At 31.5% G+C, this 22,009-nt stretch overlaps 1 protein-coding gene across 1 annotated transcript; it reads left to right on the forward strand.

Annotated features, from left to right (window-relative positions):
• The first annotated feature begins 3,882 nt into the window (after positions 1-3,882).
• Positions 3,883-19,768, forward strand: LOC130449853 (UDP-glycosyltransferase UGT5-like). Its single transcript, XM_056787894.1, has 5 exons — positions 3,883-3,997; positions 9,964-10,398; positions 12,629-12,994; positions 19,068-19,287; positions 19,501-19,768. Exons 1-5 carry the CDS (start codon positions 3,883-3,885, stop codon positions 19,766-19,768), a joined length of 1,404 nt encoding a protein of 467 aa, XP_056643872.1.
• Positions 19,769-22,009: the final 2,241 nt, after the last annotated feature.

The following is a 22,009-nucleotide window of genomic DNA, read 5'->3' on the forward strand; positions in this document are numbered from 1 at the left end:
GTTAATTTAATCTGTTTTAAATTCTCAATACCGAAAATTTTTACACAGTTTAAAATAATTCACTTTGTTTGATGAACAATTAGCACTCCAGGCGAAGAAAGAGAAATAACGTAATTTTCCAAAAACAAAACGTATTTTTTTATTTTTCGCAATATTTAACTATATTTAAATTACTCCCTTGAGGCAATAATGTTAATTTCAAAATATAAAACGGAAAAAAAGGAAAGTGATGAGTAACACATAAATTTTGTATCATGAGAGACACTTTCGTATTACTATGCTTAAAAAAGCTCTTTCCGAAGTTGTAAATTACTCATAAACTAATTGATTCACAGAAAAATCCTGGTTATTTCAAAAACTTTCTTCAATAAGGTTAATTTTCATGACGTTTGTATTATTCTACAGAAAAGAATAAAAAAAATGATTTTGCCTTTTACTTAACAAATGCTGGGCTGTACATATTTGATTTCTATTATTCAATAGTTGTAGCTGAGTTGCCTCCATTAGGAATTTTCTGTTTTCGAAATAGTGTTGCATCTGTTCATAAATGTTGTTAGTAGTTTTACGTGCATATCGTTAATAATGTGAAACTGAAGTCTCGGCACTTGAATTATTCAAAATCAATTTTCAAAAGTTCAGAGAAAACGTTAACCACAAGTATTTTTCTATTTCCTAGATATATTTGAGATTTGAATGACTTATTTGCTGTTTATTCAATAGCTACCTTCCTCATTCAAACATTTTTGATATTGTGATTACTTTTTGAAAATATTTTTTGATGTTTGTATACGAAAAAAGTCAATGTGAGTCTTCATATGCGATGAAAAACGATGAAACAGAAATATGAGAAGTATATACCAAATTTTTATGCCCATGTCGATTAAGTATTAGAACAGATTAATTCCCAGGAAATGGTGGCTGATGTAGTGTATATAGTTATATTCACTATTAACACACGGGGCAGTAAGTGAAATATTAATATAATAATGATCATACCTTTGCCGTATATTTCAACTTCTAAACCTAAAAAGGTCAAAAATGAAGAGTAAATATAATATTTTAACAAAGTGCATCAATCTCCCTTTTTCCCTCCTTGTCCTTGTTTTATCCTTTTCAACGCTTGATTCACACTCTACTCAACTTCTCTACTTCTTTCAACTAATTTCTTCTCCTGCATTCTAGATCCCATTGTCGCTGTGTTTTCGTAGCTCAAAAATTCTTCGTCGTGCAGAAGAGATGTGCCTTCAGATAATAGATTAGATGTTTTGGACAAGAGAATACCTACACGCTCCAAAGTGTATGGTACTTGAAGAAGAATTATATTTATATATCGATTAATTGTGGAAATCACTTGTTTCAAATCTTCTCATCCCTCATTGTTTTCTATTGTTTATGAATATGGTCCATTTGTCCATTATTTTTGGACAAATCTATGCTGTGAATTCTCGAATGAGAAAATTTTTTCTGATACTCCTGTTCATTCTTGTTACCACTTATGGCATTAACTGAGAGTAGCACCTTTTGCTATTATCCCCTTCAGTTCTCCATTTCTTCATATATTTCAACTTTTATGACCCTCTCGTTCATAGATTTTGCTTTAGATATGATAGTTTTTCATTTAAGTGCGCTATAACTCATGACGATTTTTAATCCGTTGCGATAAGGATACGCCAACTCAGTATAGAGATATTTCAGGTAAACGAAAAGGTATCCGATTACATAATACAACTCGTGACGGACTCATTAAGAGTATTACCTATAATTTAGTACCTAATCCATTGTAAAGCTGGAAAATCTAAAAATTAGAACCTAGATTTTCTAGATTCTTTAAATTGTATTTCAACTTTAGGTAGGTACTGAACAATATACAGTATAGAAATGAATTTTTGAAATTTGAAGAAGCCGTAATTTGTAAAATTCCATTTAACATAATAATGCATTGTTGCAATAGGGTAATCCAGAACCATGACCTCAACAACACTAATATGGCCGCTGGATGAAAAACAACGACATTATTTATTGTGACTTTTTATATTCATATTTCAAATCTATATCCCAAATCCTGCTAATTTAGTATTGTTAGCAATATTTGTTCTTTGCCTGTGAGAATTGTATGATTCCAGTAAATCTACAATAATTTTTAAAACTGTAGTTATTTAAACCTGTGTGATGTTAAGTTTTCTTTACATCATTTCTTAGAGCTTCGCTGAAAAGTGTGGGTTTTGATATTGTACTGATACGAGCCAACTAAGTAAATTCATCAGATATGTAAATCTATATGGAAATCCTTTTCTGTACATAGAATTTCAAGATCTTCTAGTCAAACCTAGAGATATTATTTTATAAAAAGCTAATATTTAAATTCTGCGCAATTGAAGTTGAAGCTACAGACAGTGTTTTTTGATTTTTGTTTTGTTATTTATTCCTGTTCGTTCCTATTCGCCAGGAGATCTTTTAGTGGCTGTTACTTTTGACTTATTCCTTAATGTCTCCTCACAAACTGCATCTATCATATATGTTGCCGTCTAAAAAATTAATGTCTTTGAGTAATACACTCCCTCTCGTTCTTACCATGTGTCACCTAATCACGACTATTTGTCTTCTGGTATTTCTTTTGTATATTGTTCATTCAACCCAACATTTTTACCTTTCGAATCCATCAGAAATTTCATTATTTCCCTATGTTCTTGTCACTGATATAATTCTGTAAATATTGTTCTCCTTTTTTATCTATAATTTAACCTTTAACTCATTATCGTTTGAATGCAGGTATTTTGAGTTTAGAATATATTCGTCAAAACAGTCATTTAAAAGATATTCATAATATTTTTAGATATTTTTAAAATAAAATTAATTGGCTATTATTCGAAAATATATGAAAAACATGTAATAATTCTATATGCAATTATGATTAATTAACATCATAACCACATGATAATAAATAATCATTTTCATGAACCTTGAGTTCAGGATATGAAGGTGATAGATAAAAGGATATCTCCTCCAGAATATATCGAGTTGGAGTTTACTCAACAAAAGATATTCGAGTATATTTACCAGGTACGATTTTTGTTATGAAATAAAAATATTAACCTCTTAGAGAGAGGAAGCTTATCGCAGATTGGAATCGAGATTAAATATACAACGTGAATAAGCTGAGTAGAATGAATTCATTTTTTTCTTTACTGTACATAATTATGAGAATCAAAGTAATAAATAATTGAAATTATTAGTATAATCCCCAATGTTGTAGGTACATGATTTGGATATGTAGGTTGAGAATTATTTTGGTTATTAAAAAAATGTTTTACCCTCAGGATTATTTCAGTATTCCAGAGAAATGAAAAAATTTCTGTAATTACTTATCAAAATTATTAATGCTATGAAATATGTTTTCCTGTCACGCTTTGGTAACATCCTAATCTGGAAATTTAATGTCTTATCAATTCAATATATCGATGGTTACAACAGAAGTGAATCTATGAAATGAAATTAATAAGTTTAGGTCACATTTCTATCAATCCCCACCTCTGTTTTCACTATTTGCAAAATTACTCAATTTGCTAGATGTATAATCAAATCATTTTGAATAATTTTGGCTCAAAAACTTTTAGAATACTGTTCTCAGTAAGAATTTTCTATATTTGTTTAGTGAGAATCTGCTCTCACCAGAATATAACGTCTTTTATATGAAAAATATTGTTATACTATTATTCATGTGCTCATAATAACGAGTTATCCTGTCAGAAAATCCTTACGGGAGCTTTTGAATTATATAGAGAATCCTTCAATACCTCTAGCGTCGGTGAATAGCTAACACTCAATGCCTTAGATGCCGTTTCCACTTATACTATTCTGACGAATATGACTCCATGCTTAAATATGACTGACAGACACGACAAAATGCAGACAACACAGTTTGGTCTATCCGAAATTTGGCTATACGATATAGTGAAGTCGAGGATAACAACATCGTGGAGATCCTCAGAAATGCATGGTACTAGTCTGCATATGATTGTATAAGATGAATCCTTCGAGTGATAATATTATTCAGATATGAATACAGATTGTTTTACAGATAAATAAATGGACCCTTCAGTCGTATGAGTCTACAATCGAAGAAGGGCTCATCTGTTACGAAGGTTCCTGCTAGAGTTTTGATATATGGCAACACTGAAGTTATGAGATATAGATGATCTTAGCCAAAAAATGGAATTAAGTCACCAAAATTTTCTTGCGATGATTTATTAGGACTTTTAACGTGGATTAAAACAACTCGTCGTCGTCCAAAATCGGCTGTTGTAGCAAATCCAACAGAAGTTTTTCCGCCCGAAGCAGTTCTAAGCAAGTGGTCACCTATTTTTTCGGAATAACTAGACATGTCGCTACCGTTCCATCAGAGCAACCTAGAATGACAATTCTGAATGGTATACCAGCAATTGTTCGCCAGAAGTGTGCGAAAAAATCAGGGAAACCAATCGCAACAGTTAAAATAAAAGTCAATGATGGGTTATCCACATTATTTGTTTAGCATTCAATGATTTTTTATTATTCCCGCAGATCAAAAATAAATTGTGAGGTCAACTTTTTTCAACAACTGTAGAACTGGTAGATGCGTTCAATTCACAGTTTGGAAATGGAAAAAATGTCTCGATAATTGGCTCAAATAGGTCAAAGATATAGCATGTAAGAGTATTATTGATTCGATTGATGCTGCACCATCTATTATTCAATAGCTCAATTGAAACAGCCACTGTCTGAGGTACACATCTCTTACTTACAGATAAAGTTAAAAAGAAATTCTCATTTATGATTTATGTACAAGCTCTCACAATAAGCTATAAAAACTATAACAGAGGTTTGACGGAGTCTCTATTTGGTTATTTCAGCACACTTAATATCGATATCTAGAAACGTTTGCTTAGTATGGCTCTCGCTTCCCTTTGAAGTTGAAGTTTCTTTAAAAAATTCGAACCTCAAAGAAAACGTGAACAATTTCAAAATATTTCTGACTTAATCCATGTCCTTGATGTGTTTAATAATGCTGGATTGCAATTTTAGCATAACGATATTAACTCGATCAAAACAAAATCAATAATATCGACCTTTATGTATACGTTTTTTTAAGATTTTCACTGATAGGTTTAAGAATCTATTAAATTTACAGATTCCTTCATAAATTATGAATTTGTGGAATGTCGTAACTACGCAAGAAGCCAAGAGGAATTTTTCATCAACTTTGTCGCTTTTCCATTATTACCTTGTTGGAAAAGGTTTCAATGTAGTTGAAACAATTTGATAGAATTTAAAGATTGTATGAGCATAATCAAATTTACTCACTTAACCAACCGCAAAGTTTTAAGGTATCAATAGTGAAGAAATATGGTATTTTTGAGGTTAGTTGACTAAGGGGATTTGAGATTATGAAAATTATTATGAAAAATGGATCTTTTGCCAGAAACAGTTTGAAGATACTTAATTTGGAATTAGTTATGTCATTCAAATATATGGAGACAAAGAAAACTATTATAAAGGTAGAAGTTATAGCACATACAACAAAGGCGACATAAAAATGGGATACTTGACATACGATTTGGAGCAAAAAATAAATGAGCGTTAGTAGAAAAATAAGAATTTGTTAGGCTTGCTTAAGACGTAACCGATACTAACACATAATATGATCTTACTTTATTATACAGAAAGGAAAGCAGAAAAATTATAGAAATTTATACGTGTAGAACTTGTAAGAAGAGTAATATAAGATGATTTTGAGCTGAAGAAGAAAAATTCCTTAGAATATTCATAGAGTAAAATAGATTAAAATAATAATAATACAATGTCACACTTGCTTTGTTGCTACTTTATAACCAAACACAGAGTGTTTGAATGGTATATGTTATTAAAAACTGAAAAAATATACGCAAATCATCTCTAATCACACCATAGGTCACTTATTTAAATTAATCGAAGCTTAAAGATATTCAGACAAAAATCAATCTTGTAAATTGTTGATGGCTGCATTATAAAATGAAGTTATTATTATTACTATCAGCGAGTTTACCCATTTTATATGGGTATAACATATTGGCCGTGTTTCCTTTTTGTGCTTATAGCCATTATACGTTGGGGTTTAAACTTGTTGAGGCATTACTGCAGAAAGGTCATAATGTGACTTTGGTTAGTTGTTATGTACTACAAACTCCAATGGAAAACTTACGCGAGATATCTGTAGCAGATGATATGACGGACTTTATGAGTGAGTTACATATTTTTTATTATAAACTTTAGTCCATTGTTGAACAATTTTGGATATTATTGACGTCGAGGTATATTATTCTGTTTTATTTTTCTTATGAAAACGGTAAGAGTTTGATAGTTTATATATAGGATGAGTCTTAAGCTTCACAATGGAATCAGATGGATCAAGTCTTAGTAAGAAATAAAACGTGGGAAAAAGATGGAAAATCATACAGAGTAACAAGTGTTGAGAGTGATCATATTTTAATAATAATCGAAGTAAAACTAAGAATGGTGAATATAGTGAGCAGGACGATAAAAAGCAGATAATAGAATGTGCAGAAACTGAAAACAAGAAGGACTAATACAGAGAGAGAAAAAAAGCAGCTAAGAAAGATGAAAGAAAAATAGAATATTGATGATCAATGGGAAGCAATTGAGAAAAGTGTATTAACTGCAGCACAGAAAGTTATTGGTACAAAAGATACAAAAAAATGAGTAAAGAAACCACAATGATAATAAAAAATAATATGATAGAATGGCTGAATGATAGTGAGGACTCTTTGGAAAATCATAATGGAAATATTGTAAAATTACAAATATATAAATAAAAAAACGGTATAGAAAATGAACTACACAAATATTGAAGAAGATGAATTTAGTCATCATTTCAAAAATTCTTGACGACAGATGAAGATGATTCGAGTGATAATGGTAGAGTACTGGGATATGGAAAAAAAGTGGAATATAATGACATAATTAACAAATTGGAACACAACAAAATAGGAGAGTCAGACTAAATAGTGAATGACCTAATAAAATATAGGGAAGATAACTTGAGGCACAAAAAAATTAGTGCAGTTAATTAACAATAATATACCTGTTTACACTTGGCAACCCTAATGCTGCGGCCAACTGAGAGTTAGCAACCATTTTTATTTTGATTTGTGACATAATTTTCTTTCAAATGCTGTAATATTTACTGAAAAAACTTATAGCTGCAAGTCATATTAGTATATTAATGACATTAAAATAAATTACAGGTAATTGCGGCTAATTTTTACAGGACAACCTATCCTTAATCCATTCCATACATCCTCGAGATTCCTTTAAAATTAATTTGTGGTGTATCAGTTTTTTGCTGGAAACCTGATAATTTTCATGGTCCGTTGAGCTCTTCAGATGAAATATTAGAATCAGTATTAATATATTCCCTTTTATCTGTTTCACAAACATGTATACAAACCTCTGTTATGAAACTTGGCAAACATCCATTTCCAAATAAACCATATTTCACAAACAATACACAAAAATGTGATATTTTACTACTGCTATCATCCTAATATCGATAAATCCAAAATAATCAAATCTGCAGATTATACGGGGATATACACATCGTTCGAATAGTATATAATCCCTCTTATATGTATACGTTTCACTTCTGAATGCGGCAAAATTCAATCACACAACAATCTATTGAATCCTCTACTTGTTTAGTACGATTGTTAGTAAGTTTCATCTGCTTATAGTGGAAACTTTTTTTTGACTTCTTTTTTAGTTTTAGAAGATTTTCTTATATGAGATCCCAGAACTAAACAGCAATTTTCGATTAGTTTGTACAAATGTACAAATTTTCAAATATAGTTTACAAAGTATTAAACATTTTAGTTATTTTAGAAAAGTCTTACTCACTTTTATGAATTTTGATTTATAAGAATCAGATAATATTTGTTTATTTGAAACCAATAAATAATAATGAATTTATATTGGTGTTCCCAGAATTTATTGATTATAAAACTTAGTTAAATCTACAACCAACCCAAATCCTAAGATTTACTGTAAATAAATCGGTAGAAAATGTCAGAAAAATATCCAGGGAGTTTGAATACCCTAATTTAGGCACCTATTTATAACCTCATATTCCCGAGCAGGATATTCTTCTATATGTATAAATAACTGGTACTCAGAAGGGGTGAACAATTAATATTAAATTGGAAGGTATCAGCTTCTTAACGAACGACGTTAAAAATAAATAAAAGAAAGCGAAAGAGCTGAAAACACCTTACTAATTATATTAAAAATATAAATTAAACTAACTAAAACAATTCAAGGACCCGTTCATCCAAATTAATAATAGTTATTGCTAAGAGCAGTAAAAAAATTTCAGCAAGAATTAAATTTATTGCAAAAATGATAAATTTGCATTAACTGCGTATCTAAAAGAGCACAACGAATAAATCAGTATGAATTGAAAACAACTTTATTATATATATAGTAAAGATAAGACTGGGACTTATCTATGGAAATACGGGATGGTTGCAGTGCTCCACTTGATTCCCGGGTGTTGGAGTTGAGTTGAATTTGTTTTTTGTGGTGTTGAGTTCTTTAGGTGTGGTTGAAACTCCAGTCTGGCAGCTGTATAACTGCTGGAAAAAAATGAGGAAGGAAACGAAACCATAGATGGAAATTACTGAAGAAGGAATGAGTAGAAAGAATTAAAGGAGCTCATACCCTAAAATATAAGAAAACTGAATTTATTTTTTTTAAAATATAACCAAACAGGATTCTGTTCTATTCTCCAAATAAATAGAAAATACTAAAAACTATCATACAAAATTTGCTCAAAACAAAATGAAATCCACTCGAAGATAACTGGAATTTTTGTGAGCACAATAAAAAGAAGCAAAAAAAAATTTACCAGCGAATATAGAGAATAAAATCACCAGAAATTCACTAAAATTTACTTCGATGCAAAGTATAGGTGGGGGAAAAATTCGAATACATTCCGAGGTTTTATTGAATTTCTCGAATGGAGTAGGAGGTCGATAACAAATTAATTTCTACAAAAACTCTAATTTTAGAATAAATAAATTAGAAGTGACTGCTTTGCGACAATACGTGAACAAAGTAATATTTATAATGTTTGAAGAAAAACGTAACAAGCTGAATGGCATGTTAAAATTTCGCAAAAACATGTCACGAGACTGTTATTTGATATAGTAGAATTTAGTTGAAGCGTTTTCAAATTTTGATACCGATTCGTAGGTTATCGAGGTAATAATGGAAAAATTTATGTTCGAAACAAACAATATTCTATAAATCAGGTTATGTTGTCCCATGAATCAACTATATGCATTATAATACGAAAGTTTAATAGTACATTATGTCACTAGGAGTAGAAGGCTATCATTTTTGTTGAGCCCAGATTCTTGTGCTGTACTGGTTGAAACATATAATGGGTCTTCTGCTCCAAGTGACATATACTATTTTTCCTCAAGCGGAGATGTGCATTGAAATGTTTTTTGTTGAGACATTCCTACACTATACTTTCCAAAACTGACAAACATCAAATTGAATGAAAATTAAATGACTGTTGGTTACAATGCAACAAGATGTTGCTATTGTTTCTCATTATTTTGTTACTAGTAGAATAATTCATTCATTTATTATTTTACTAGTAAAAGAAAAGATTATCACTACAATCTGTGTTGCTGAAAATAATATAGGTATTATTATACGCTTGAGGAAAAAATAACTTATACTGTGAGAAGAAAAGTATATCATAGTAATGAAATTAGACAATCGAATTGTGACTACTTGTCAAAGTTAACAATTCTGTCCCGTTCGTTATAAATAATCTGCTGAAGAATTTATTCACACTAAAAATTTAGATAGTAACGATACATAAGTGTGGCTGCTATTATTCCTTTATTTCATATTTTTCAGAAAAATTCCAAGATGAGTTTTTGGATTCTTCGAAGTATACCTATTTTGGAATAATATCTTGGTCAATAGATATAGGTGTTCTGCTGTCTTCAAACACACTTAAAAATAGAGAGGTTCAAGAGCTAATAAATTCTAATGCAACTTTCGATGTTTTAATAATGGAAAATGTGAACAACGATGCCATCAGCGTTTTGCGATATAGATTCAACTGCTCCTTAATAGCACAAGTACCGTTTACTTCACCTATTTTTAACGAGTATTTCATTGGAAACCCATCTTCGATAGCTTACGTTCCTGACGTTATTGCACCTTATGATTCGCACTTGAGTTTTTGGGAGAGATTACAAAATACATATCGACAAATCGTCACATATATGCTTCTACAACTAAAGCAAATACCTTCTCAAACTGGTATTAAAGAAGAGTTATTTCCAGGTAAATTACATTTTACGTTTCATACTATTTCTCACAACGAACTATTATTGATGATGTATCGAACATATAATATCACTCAAAAAGTTGTGTGGCTGACATACAGATGGCGCTGCCATTGTCCAATCCATATGACGTTTATGAAGTACCAACTTTCAAAAGCTTATGTGTAGAATTTCTTGACATTTCGATTAGTCAGAAAAGAGTGACAGCCATTTAAGTGAAGCTACTTTGTTATTTTCAAAACAATTTCTGTTAACTTATTATTGCTTCTCGATAAAGAAAAATACTATACAAGATCAACAATAGCTACAAAAGTGTTATCCGGACTCTACCCTATCGAGACCAACAATTTGTCTGCTCAATTTAAACTTGGTCGTACAGACACCGATGATGGTGAACGTTTTGGTCCTACAATTGATGTGGTTGATCGAGAAAACATCGAAAAAGTCCACAAATGAGTGGAATCAAATCGTAAATTGAAATTTCGTGGCATAGCTGGAACCGTAAAGACATCAGAAGGTAATGTATTCACAATTATGTATGAACATTGGACCATGGGAAGAAAGAAAGCTTTTGTCAAAGTGGGTGCCGCGTTTACTCACAGTCGATCAAAAACAACAACTTGTTAATGATTCAGAGTAGGGTTTGGCCATGTTTACACATAAAAAATAAGTTTTTTGCAACCATATGTAACAATGGATCCTCTATTTCCCTCGGGAATCAAAACGGTTATCATCTGAGTGGACTACAGCCAATGAACCACCTCCGAAGCGTCTAAAAGCACATCAGTTATATGGGAAGGTTATTGGTTCAGTATTTTGAGATGCGTATGGAATTTTGTTGATCGACTATATCCAAAACGAAAAGACAATCAATAGCGAATACTAGTATTGTGTGTCGTGTGATTGCTTCAATAGATAGTTCAATCCGGATTATCAATCTGGAATAATCAAACAGACACACTATTTTTATGAACTGAAGGTAGATATCACACGGCTTAAGATATGCTAACAGTAGAAGCTACGGAAAAACATGCCTCACCTTTAGGATAATCAAGAACTGCATTAAATCCATTTCACCAAAACATAAAGGCTTATATACACTAACCAGAAGTCGCACAAGTGATATTCAGTTCTGGAATTAATTTTGTTGCACGTTTGTACCGTGTAAGGGTTTTCTAATCTCCAGATTTCTACATCAAGATTGTTCAATTATGAACTGAGGATGACATGATTCACACAATCCTAATGAGACTTAAGATAGAGGGCTAGTTAAAGAAAGATCTCTTTCACTGAATGTATGCACTGTGAAGAACCAGGAAAATAAGCATACTGACTACACTATCTATTACTACTACTATACCAAAATTAACATTTACATTGTTTGTAGAAGTACAAAGGGCATTGAATGAAAATATCACCAACAGTTCCGTGAAGCTCAATTTACTTGCCATGAATCAAAGGACGTGGTCGAAGAAATGTTCTCAATTGATCAATGATATTGATCTCGGATGGAAGATATATTTAATGGCCTCTGCTCAGCCCAGATTTATTTACAATTTATATCTTCTTATAAGGTCTTCTTAAAAAGTCGAGTCAATATGAATAAACCATGAACGGTCCTCCAATTGAAGGAAAACATTCGTTTAGAAACGTTTTTATTCTAAATACACATTAGTTAAAAACAATGTGTTTTTTCTCATTGAGTTTTGAAAAGTGCGAGAGTAATGGCCCACCTTGTGAAAAATTCTGAATCACCAAGACCAAATCGGAAGAAGGAGGAGGTAATGGTTGGCCAAAAGATCAGTAAAAAGTACTATGTTGAAGGATTGAGAAGCCTTTATCTGTATAGCTCTCTACAATTTTTGAATCTGTCCCAAACTATGCTAAGGACACCGGTCCGTTGGCAAAGAGGAGGTTAATATTGATGCGACAAAAACGATAACCCACTTTCGTAGCTTCTTCAGGAGTTTAAAACACATCTTGAAACGTACTATTCACTGAAATGGGAATACTGTTGTATGACGTCTCTCGTCTATGATACTGACATACTCAAATTATTTAAAAATTGAAGTTTTCCAGGTATTTTATTCATTTCTATGAAATAGCTGAGAAAATAATCAGAAGAAGTATAAGACTTCAAGATAGTATGTGGCCTGCTTAAGTCATATATTTCCATATAGTTAAAATATTGATAATATGTGAGAATGATTGAATTCAATGATTTTCAGGTATGCCGGATTTGTATACCGACATATACAATGTAGATTTACACTTTGTGTCATCGAATCCCAGTTTGAATGATCCAATACCGTTACCACCAAATGCCAAAGAAATTGGAGGACACCACGTTTCTTCTCCGGACCCTTTACCAGAAGATATAGAAAAATTTATGAATGACGCTAAAGATGGCGTTATTCTATTTTCAATGGGATCTATTTTAAGTGGTGATCTTTTTAGTGCGCAGAACAAGGAGGCTTTCTTGAGAATTTTTTCTAAATTGAAACAGAAAGTGATATGGTCTGTTGACGATAAAATGTTGGAGGAATCTGATAACATCATGCTTAAGAAATGGGTGCCTCAAAAAGATATTTTAGGTATGAACATTTATGTATTCGTAGAAAAGAAATGTGAATGATGGAAATAATTTTTCCAATCAGGTATTTTTAAAACAAAAAAGTATACATTTTCCTACATAACTTTTTCATATAGAAAACAATCCAGAATGTAATGTGAGAATCATTAGGAATTCACCATTTTCAACAATTTCGTAATCTAATTCAATCCAAATTCTTGTTTATACAAAATTCACAACACAACCGCACATAATCTACCTCGCCTTTCATGCCTCATGTACTAACGTATATTCTTCTTAATATTTCTGCTTTAACCAATGCGCTGCCGATAGAATGATTTTCCAAAATATTCATCTATTTAATTTTAGTGGGAGGAATTGAACTTTTTTTTCAAATTCTACATTTATTAAGTTTCAAAGTGAAAAAGGAGGACAGGATAGTGGTTGTAGTCGACAAGATATGACATCAGAAGTTGTTTTAGTAAAATAATTGAAATTTCATACAAATATATTAATAGAGCAATTAATGTTTTCCATCTTTTGTGAACTGCACATATTTTGTTTATAATATATTTTTATTTTTAAATAAAAGCAAATATGTGATTAGAACGCATCAACTGCTTCTTCTGGTGTAGAAGAACAGAAAAAAGAAGAAATCATTGGGTGGCAAATAACCCATCAATTCGATGTTTTGACCGTTCAAAAATATTTGTTTGAACTAATATGTGAGAGTTCGTGGTGGAGAAAGATTGGTTTCCCTGGCGGCAGTCCAGTTATTCCGGAAAAACAGGCGACCATTTGCTCGAGTGTTTCGGGAGCAAACAAATTTTATTGGATTTGGCTCTTATTGAAAGACCGATACAGTCAATTATTGTTTAGTTTCGGGTTCATATGCATAGATCCATGAGTAGTCGCCTGTTATGACCTTGAAGACGTTTTCGGAAGCACCGCGATTGAATTTTCTCAGCATTTCTTTGCACCAGTCGACGCAAGCTATTTTTTTAGCGATTTTCAAATTTTATGGAACTTATACAGTATGCCTCAATCTCACGGTGTGTCACATGGCGATCTTGTAAAATCAGTTCACGCCCAGCATCGATATTCCCTGGCACAATAGCCGATTCTGGACAATTTGAACAAAATTTATCGTGTAGCAGCATCCTGAAGCTGCATCCTTATAAAATTCAGTTGGTGTAACAACTGGAGCCTCGAGATGCTGGTCAGAGGCTTTACTTGGTAAAACATATGATTTAGCGCTTTTCAACGTTTACCAACATCTTTGTTTTCAGCTGAAGCTCATCTTATAAAAGCACCAACATGTAAAATTGCCGCTACTGGAGTCTAAAATTTCAAAACATTAATATCAGAATTCCCTAGATTCACTTAAAGTTGCTATATGGGCTGCGATGTCAGCATAATGATTTGAAGGCACATACTTTTTTGAAGATGGCAGGAATGCACAATTACACTGATTTCAGAGCGTTATGTGCAGTTGTTTGACTACTTTCTGGTGCCCGATGTGCAAAACTGTTGTTAATAACCCAAGAACTTGGTTCGAGCATGATGTCGTTGCTACACAGACGTAAAATAGATCTCTGCCACGAGTTCATCTCCATGAAGAGGTGATATAAGTTGGCATCCACGCATTCCCAATTCAACACAAATGGACTATTTCTTTTGGGTTATGTCAAATCTAAAATATACTCATACAAACGGACTTTTCTGGCACAAAAAAATATATGTCACGAAATGGTAGATATCACGGAGAATACCTACTAATCCGTCATGGGTAATTTTAGTGCTCGATTAAATGAATGCCGTGTGTGTAACATTTGGACTAGGTTACTTCCAATAAATAAATTCCTATGCAATGGATTTCAATATGTAACGAACATTTTCGAATAAATTCCTTCCTTTTCCTTGAAATTTTTCTCTCAATGTAACACCTTGTATTAGGTGATTTCTTGCTAACATCATAATTTTCTAGTTTCAAAAAATACTTGAATCAATTATCGTCATACGGTCTGCTTAAACGAGTTTCCAAATTTTCACAATTTTGAATGGAAAAACATTACCAAAATATTATTTAATCTTTATATCTAATAATGGGAACATTTCCGAAAATTTCTCTTGAAGTTCAATATGACGAATTGTCATCACACTGGTGTTGCGGTCACTTAGAATACAGAGATAAAGAGAGCTAACGAGAAGCTGTTGAATTTCCACGGAGTAACAATCTATTCAGTGAGTTTGAAAACCATCCGAATTGTTTGATTACGGAACTCAGAGTCTTTTTATGAAAAAAATCGGAAAAATTCAAGATGACTACAATCAGAAAAAAGGGACTTTCCATTAATTCCATATTCAACATAAAATGAGAACTTATTTGAAAGAAATTTATTCGAAAATGATTGAATAATATTATTTTTCACAGCTCACTTGATAACAGAAGTTCTTCAAATTCTTTAGATAGTTATTTGTACTTTGATAAAAATCGCATTCCATTGGATATTACTTCAATAAGACATATAATTTTCATAATTCATAAAAAACAAAAATGGACATTGAAAATATTCAATTCTCCGCTAGAGGTATTGGAAACTGCTTGAAAAATAATGTTAGATTCGTTATCGGGAAAGAGACAAATATCAATTCTAGATTATATAAGATACAAAATACGAAAGCATCATCTTATTTGATATCTAATTTGATAAAAAAGATATTGAAAACATCAAATGCCTCTACACTATTTAATGTTGAAAAGTACTTGATACTCCAACTCAAATGATGGAATTTCGGGGGAAGTTCAAAATGTATAAAGTATCGACCAATTGATTAGCCAGATTTTCAGAAACTGAAAATTGCACAACCATGTTGTGCAACAACTTGCATATATGCAAGAGATGGCATACTAACCGCTTGAAGTGCCGTTGTTGCTAATTCACCGTTCTCTCAAATATTTACATATAGAAGTTTCCAGAACCCCTCAGATCGAATATGGTTCCAGCAAATACAAAGAGTAACAGCAATTAAGAAAAACGTCTTATACTGGTTTAGGTCGATATAAAGAAGGTGATCAATTATTGGCTTTCATAGAAACCAGAATCTACGAGTAAATGCCAATCGGTGAAAAGATGATATACTATAATCGCCAGTCAGAATCAAGGGCAAGCAGACATGCTTTATACAATGAACAATAAATGCATCTGTTGACTGCGTTATCATAACTAAACTTACACGTACAGTACAGAAAGTAAAATGTGGTCTCCTGACCTATACAGTTTTGTTCTCTGCATAACCACCCATAATCTGATTAGATCTTTTGGATGTTAACAGATTGACTAGCCATAGTAAAGTTTAGACTTGGCGCTGAGTAGTTTGTACTTAGTTCGCTACTTAATATATTCTCGACGATAAGCGAGTCTTCACAGATGACGAGCTGAAAAAGATGTTCAACACTGGGCTGTCTTCACAGGTAGCATACTTTCACGACTTATAGCAGAAGCTTCTAGAACGTTGCGAGAAAAGGGAACAATATGGAAAAATAGGTGTAAGGAGTTTAAGAAATAGTTTTTTTTTAAATCTGTGATGTTCTATAAATAAACCGACCTTAATTTCCGAATAACCTTCATACTAAACATGTTACTTGTTCTTTGCGTATGTAGTATAGTGAAATTTCCATTCTACTACCTAATTTCAAAGTGGAAAAGCAGACTGTAGTAATTTGAACATGAATATCAATACAAACATGATGATTAAGAGGTTCCGTTACATCAAAGGCGCATTCAACACCAAATAGCTACTGTATTATGCTTCATTAACTGATTTTGCAATAAACTATGATGATAATAAAAAATAAAATCACTTATTATTCTAGGAGGTATATTAGCTATGACATGATAAATTAAATATATGTTCAATATTTCTATTCAAAATAGCTGGCGAAATTAGTAACGACGTTTAACGTTTCAATAACCAAATCATCGTCTTCAATTACTCAAGATAAAGTACAGTTAACGATAGAAATCGTTATTAACGCACGAATTTTTCTAAGTGAAAGAACAGTGAGAAGTCACAAGGGCTAATTTTGATGGAACATGTTTTTTGTTTGTGTGAAGCAAGCCTTTTTTTCACCCTGTTATTCTGAATACTTACAGTGATTCTCTGCTTTAAAAAAGTAATGGAAACATCATTCCTCAGTATTTTTTTTTGATTTAGAATCATGGTGATAGACTGTAGTTTCATGTAAAGTTATTAAACGGGGTACAAGTTTCTTTTTATGCATTATAAAAAGCCACAAATATTATTGACAATTTTGCATGATGGTGAAATAAGTTACTTTTCAATAAATATTTATTTTACAGACGCCATTTACAAAGTTCTCGAATATTATATTATTCACCTAACATGCACCTTAAACAGATTTTAAATCAGCAATTGTTTCACTCAAATGATAAAGAAAAGTGCTAAAATATAATCTTTTACTCATAAGCAAATACTCAGTAATTATCTAAATGTTCTTGATTTTAGGTCTCTTCAGTTTTAAAATTAGTTTTTTTTGGTAGTTTTTGAAAGAAAAATAAATTTTGACTTTTCGTCTTTATCAAAATATGATATTGACACTGACAATTTGCATATTTATATTGATCTATAGATCACCTTCATCATGAATATCTAATTAAGGATAAAATCAACTTTGTTCCAATAAGAAAAATTAATTTTTCCTTAGTTTCCACATCTCAAATATATTAAATTTATGAGAATTTACAAAATAGAGCAATAAATTTCACTTAAATGATTTAGATCTTTTTTTATCATTTATAGCTTTTCCTTTTTTTAATTTGAACCATTTCTAAAAATTCCCTTTTTCGTGTATTAAATTCCGTTTTAAGAATTTTTGAATCTTTAAAGTTGAATTTATGTTTTTTTGATATCTCATGGTTCGTTAATGCAGTTCTATTTTTTTTTATCGTATTGATGACCTCTTAGTCTATTTTCTAAATATCGAGATGTTTGCCCTATGTAGATAGCGTATGTATCTTATGTTTTTTGGTAATATTATTTGTTTCATTATTATGGTTGCTGTTTACATCTATCCAGATAAGTCATTGCGAGCTATACGAGACTTCTTGATCGCAATCTTAGCACAACGAAATACAAAACTAGGTTCGATACAAAATTGCTCGTTTCTTACTTGAGCTATCATAAACCGATCGTATCAGTTTTAGAGATAGCCATGATGGTTCTGGTAGTAATGATGGTGAAAAAGTCGTCGAAATTATGGATGGAAGTTAATTTTACCGAGAGATAAAATTAAAGCAATTCGTGCAAAATTATTCCCTAACCATTCCAAAATATCAAAAATGCACAACGTTAATATTCAAGCTTTCACTTCTGCCGGCACTCCTGGAGTTGTACCCGTCGTTTTTTTTAACATTTATAGCTTTTTCGTTCTTATGAATGTAAACCATAATTTTTCTTATTAGAACAAAATTCTAATTTGATTGTATTCTTATTTTGACATTCATGACGAAGGTGATCTATTGATCAATATAAATACCCAAATTGTCATTGTTAATATCATATTTTGATGAAGAATTAAAATTAGTCGAAACGTCAGTTTTACCTATCTTTCAAAATTTATTTAAAAAAATCTAAGTTTTGAAACAGAAAAGACCTAAAATTAAGAAGATTTAGAAACATAAACATATCAAAAGGTCTAAGAAATTTGTTGTATACTATTTAGAGACGTGGTACTACAGTAGCTCTATTTAATTGCTCTTTTGTGAATGTTATGAGCACCTCAATAAAATTATAGAGTAAAACAGTCCCATTCAAATGAATAAGAGCTATTTAAATGATTTTTAAACGTGTTACTAACTATTTTTAGCACAATTCAGCTTTCGAAAATTTTTATATAAACGGTAATTTTTCGTAAATAAAACTACTTCGGTAATGGTGCTTTATATTGAAAAACAGAACTTTTTAAGCCAGTTATTGCATTTTATACAGAGCATGTTTAAATTTAATTATTATGAGGGAATATCAATCCTAAACTGTTTTCAAATTATTCTTATATTGAAAATCATCTTCAGCCCATCCAAATACAATATTATTCATTTCTCATGGTGGTCTTCTTGGAACCTATGAAGCGATTTACAGTGGAGTTCCCATACTAGGTATCCCAGTAGTTTGGGATCAAGTGAGAAATATCGAAGATGCGGCAAGAAAGGGATTCGCTATTAGATTTAATTTTGAAGATTTTACAGAGCAAGCATTTGAAGAAGCTCTTCATGAGTTAATAAACAATACAAAGTGAGTGCTTATTCCTAGTAAATTATAAAACTTTTAGTGTTATGGGTGAGATTTAATTCACTTAATGTTTCACTTGTTCCTGGAAATTAAGAACTAATTTTAATCTTCTTATGAACAAATGAATAACTCATGAAACTTCAGAGAAATATGAGAGAGAATCCGAAATAAAGAGCATATTTATTAAATAAAGTAATTTTAAAAACATTTTTCCAGTTACAGGATGAACGCGAAGAAAAGATCGAAGATATTTCATGACAGGATAGCGACACCATTAGAAGAAGCGGTTTTTTGGACTGAGTATGTTATCAGACATAAAGGAGCGCAACATCTGAGACCAAGTGTCATGGATCTCAAGTGGTATCAGAGATATTTGATTGATGTTCTTGTATTTATCACTGTGCTTTCAATTTTGTTTATAAGCGTGGTGTATTTAGTCATTAAGAAAATTATGACTTTTGATTCAAAAATTAAAAAAGATTGAACTATTTTTCTGAATCGTTTCTATTACCCATTTTTCACAAATCTTCGGTTCAAAAATATGAGAATATATTTGGGCTATTTGAAGAAGTAGATAGGTAAGAAGGTAAGGTAGGTAAGAGGTAAGAAGTGATTCAATTCCGTGGTCTCAATCTACCTACCCCACGCAACGAATCGCCCCTTTTTTGGTTGATTCCAAGTCCTCAATCTGTCTACTCCTTGGAATTTTATCGAGAAAATGAAAACTGAAACACAAAATTATAAAATGATTAAAATACGAAGTAAAAATGATGTTCTTCCCATCGAGAATACTTTTGACACTAACACACTCACTGCTGGTGTTGAGCTAAGTGACCAGTAGTGAGTGTGTTATCGCCACCTCTCCACCAGGGCCTTCGATTATACATGAGGTCTTTCACCTAAGATTCTTCACTGGATTGTGCAATGTGCAATTTTGTATTTTTGGAATTCTATGCTAGTATTTACAATTGAATAAAGTTGATTTTACCCATTTCAACATTACATAGAGTAGCTCCGAAAAAGCAGTTAACAATCCTATGGTTGGTGAATCGAGATTCTTTAGTGACGTTTGTATTTTTACTGGTTTGACTCATAGATGCTGATGATGACAAAGTTAAAAAAGTATATTGTGGACGTATACAGGTATTTAAGAGTAAAGCAAATTTGGTTATATACGAACTATTACTTTTTAATAATTAGATGAGATGATTGAAGTTGAAATTCATTGGCAACGTAAGATTAACACAATGTGATTGGGTGAAAATAATCGAATATGTGAAAAAATAGTTAAAATATAAATTAGCATAGTACATAGTCACAAATCAACAAGCAACTTCACTTAATAATATCAATTTAAAACGTAATAATATTACCTTGAATATAATGAAAAATTCTTAGAAAAAATTAGAAGAGGTAACCTTAATGAAGTGTATAATTCCCGTAGTGCTGTGAAGGGAAACTGACGCTGCGTCGTTTTCTCCGAGTGGCTATTAATGAACAGAATTTTCCATCTGCTATTCATTTCCATTATTATCAGACAGACATACTTTATTTTAATACAGAAAAACTAGCATCTCGAAAATGGCGTTGTCAGAAAAACTCCGCAGGTCGTGTTAAATATGTCAGAATCAGAGACGTTATCATTATTTGTGTGTATTGAACTAGAAAGCTACCATTATTAATTATAATGAAAGGTCAAAATTGTATCGCTGGATTTCTATCGGACAATATGGAAAATGTTCAGGAAATTAACTTGTTCGGAGTAAAACACGTTTGAGATAAAAGACATAATGAAGGTCTGGTTCCTAACTGATACAAATGACTTTCGAATTTGACCTACTAAGGGAATGAATTCAATGTTTGTATCCTATGGAAAAATGAAAGAAATGATCTCAGAAATCATTTAACAACAATATTTACCAGTTACACAAGTTAAATATTGAAGTAGACGATAGGAACCAAAACTGAGAACTAATATCACTGCCACAGCAGGTGTATAAGATAAGAGAATAGCTTGGAAAAAGCATTTACAACCCACACTAAATATGGAAACAGTAAAGAGCAACATAATAAAAAGAAGAATGATACATACTGTCTTTTCTAACCCATAATCATGAGATTTAAGTATGAGTATACTTTATACAGGGTGTTTCTATATTCGACCGACAACGCTCTATCACAGAGAGATCTCAATGAATGATTCATTTTGATATAGGAACGCGAACCCTTACGGGGCCTAGTTGCTGAGATATAGGGTGTTCAAAATTTTTAATTAAAATAAAAAAATTGCCATAAATCAAGAACGCATTTAATTTTTTAACCTTTTATTGAGCTAAAATGAACGGTGTTGTAGAAATTTGCCTCTAAACAAATGTCTGCAAGCACGTAAGTAATTTACAAATTAATTAATTATTCATTTAATTTCGAATATTGATTAAGCGTAAGTGGTTCAAAACAAATAAAAAATATTCATAATCTCAATTTCAAACAAAAATGTATTACAATAATAACAAAATTGACAATGAAAATAAAAATAATAATAGCACAAATTAAATTATTGTAGAATGTACTGTTAAATATTAGACAACATATGTGGTTTCAACACGATGGGGCATCTGCTTATTTTGCTGCAACAGCAAGAAATTACTTAAACAGACGTCTTAGAGAAAAATGGATTGGTCGGGGCGGACCCAATTGTGCAAGAAACAATCGTCAAATCTGAACA

The sequence above is a fragment of the Diorhabda sublineata genome, chromosome 10 (genome assembly GCF_026230105.1).
Source record: "Diorhabda sublineata isolate icDioSubl1.1 chromosome 10, icDioSubl1.1, whole genome shotgun sequence".
Taxonomy (NCBI): domain Eukaryota; kingdom Metazoa; phylum Arthropoda; class Insecta; order Coleoptera; family Chrysomelidae; genus Diorhabda; species Diorhabda sublineata.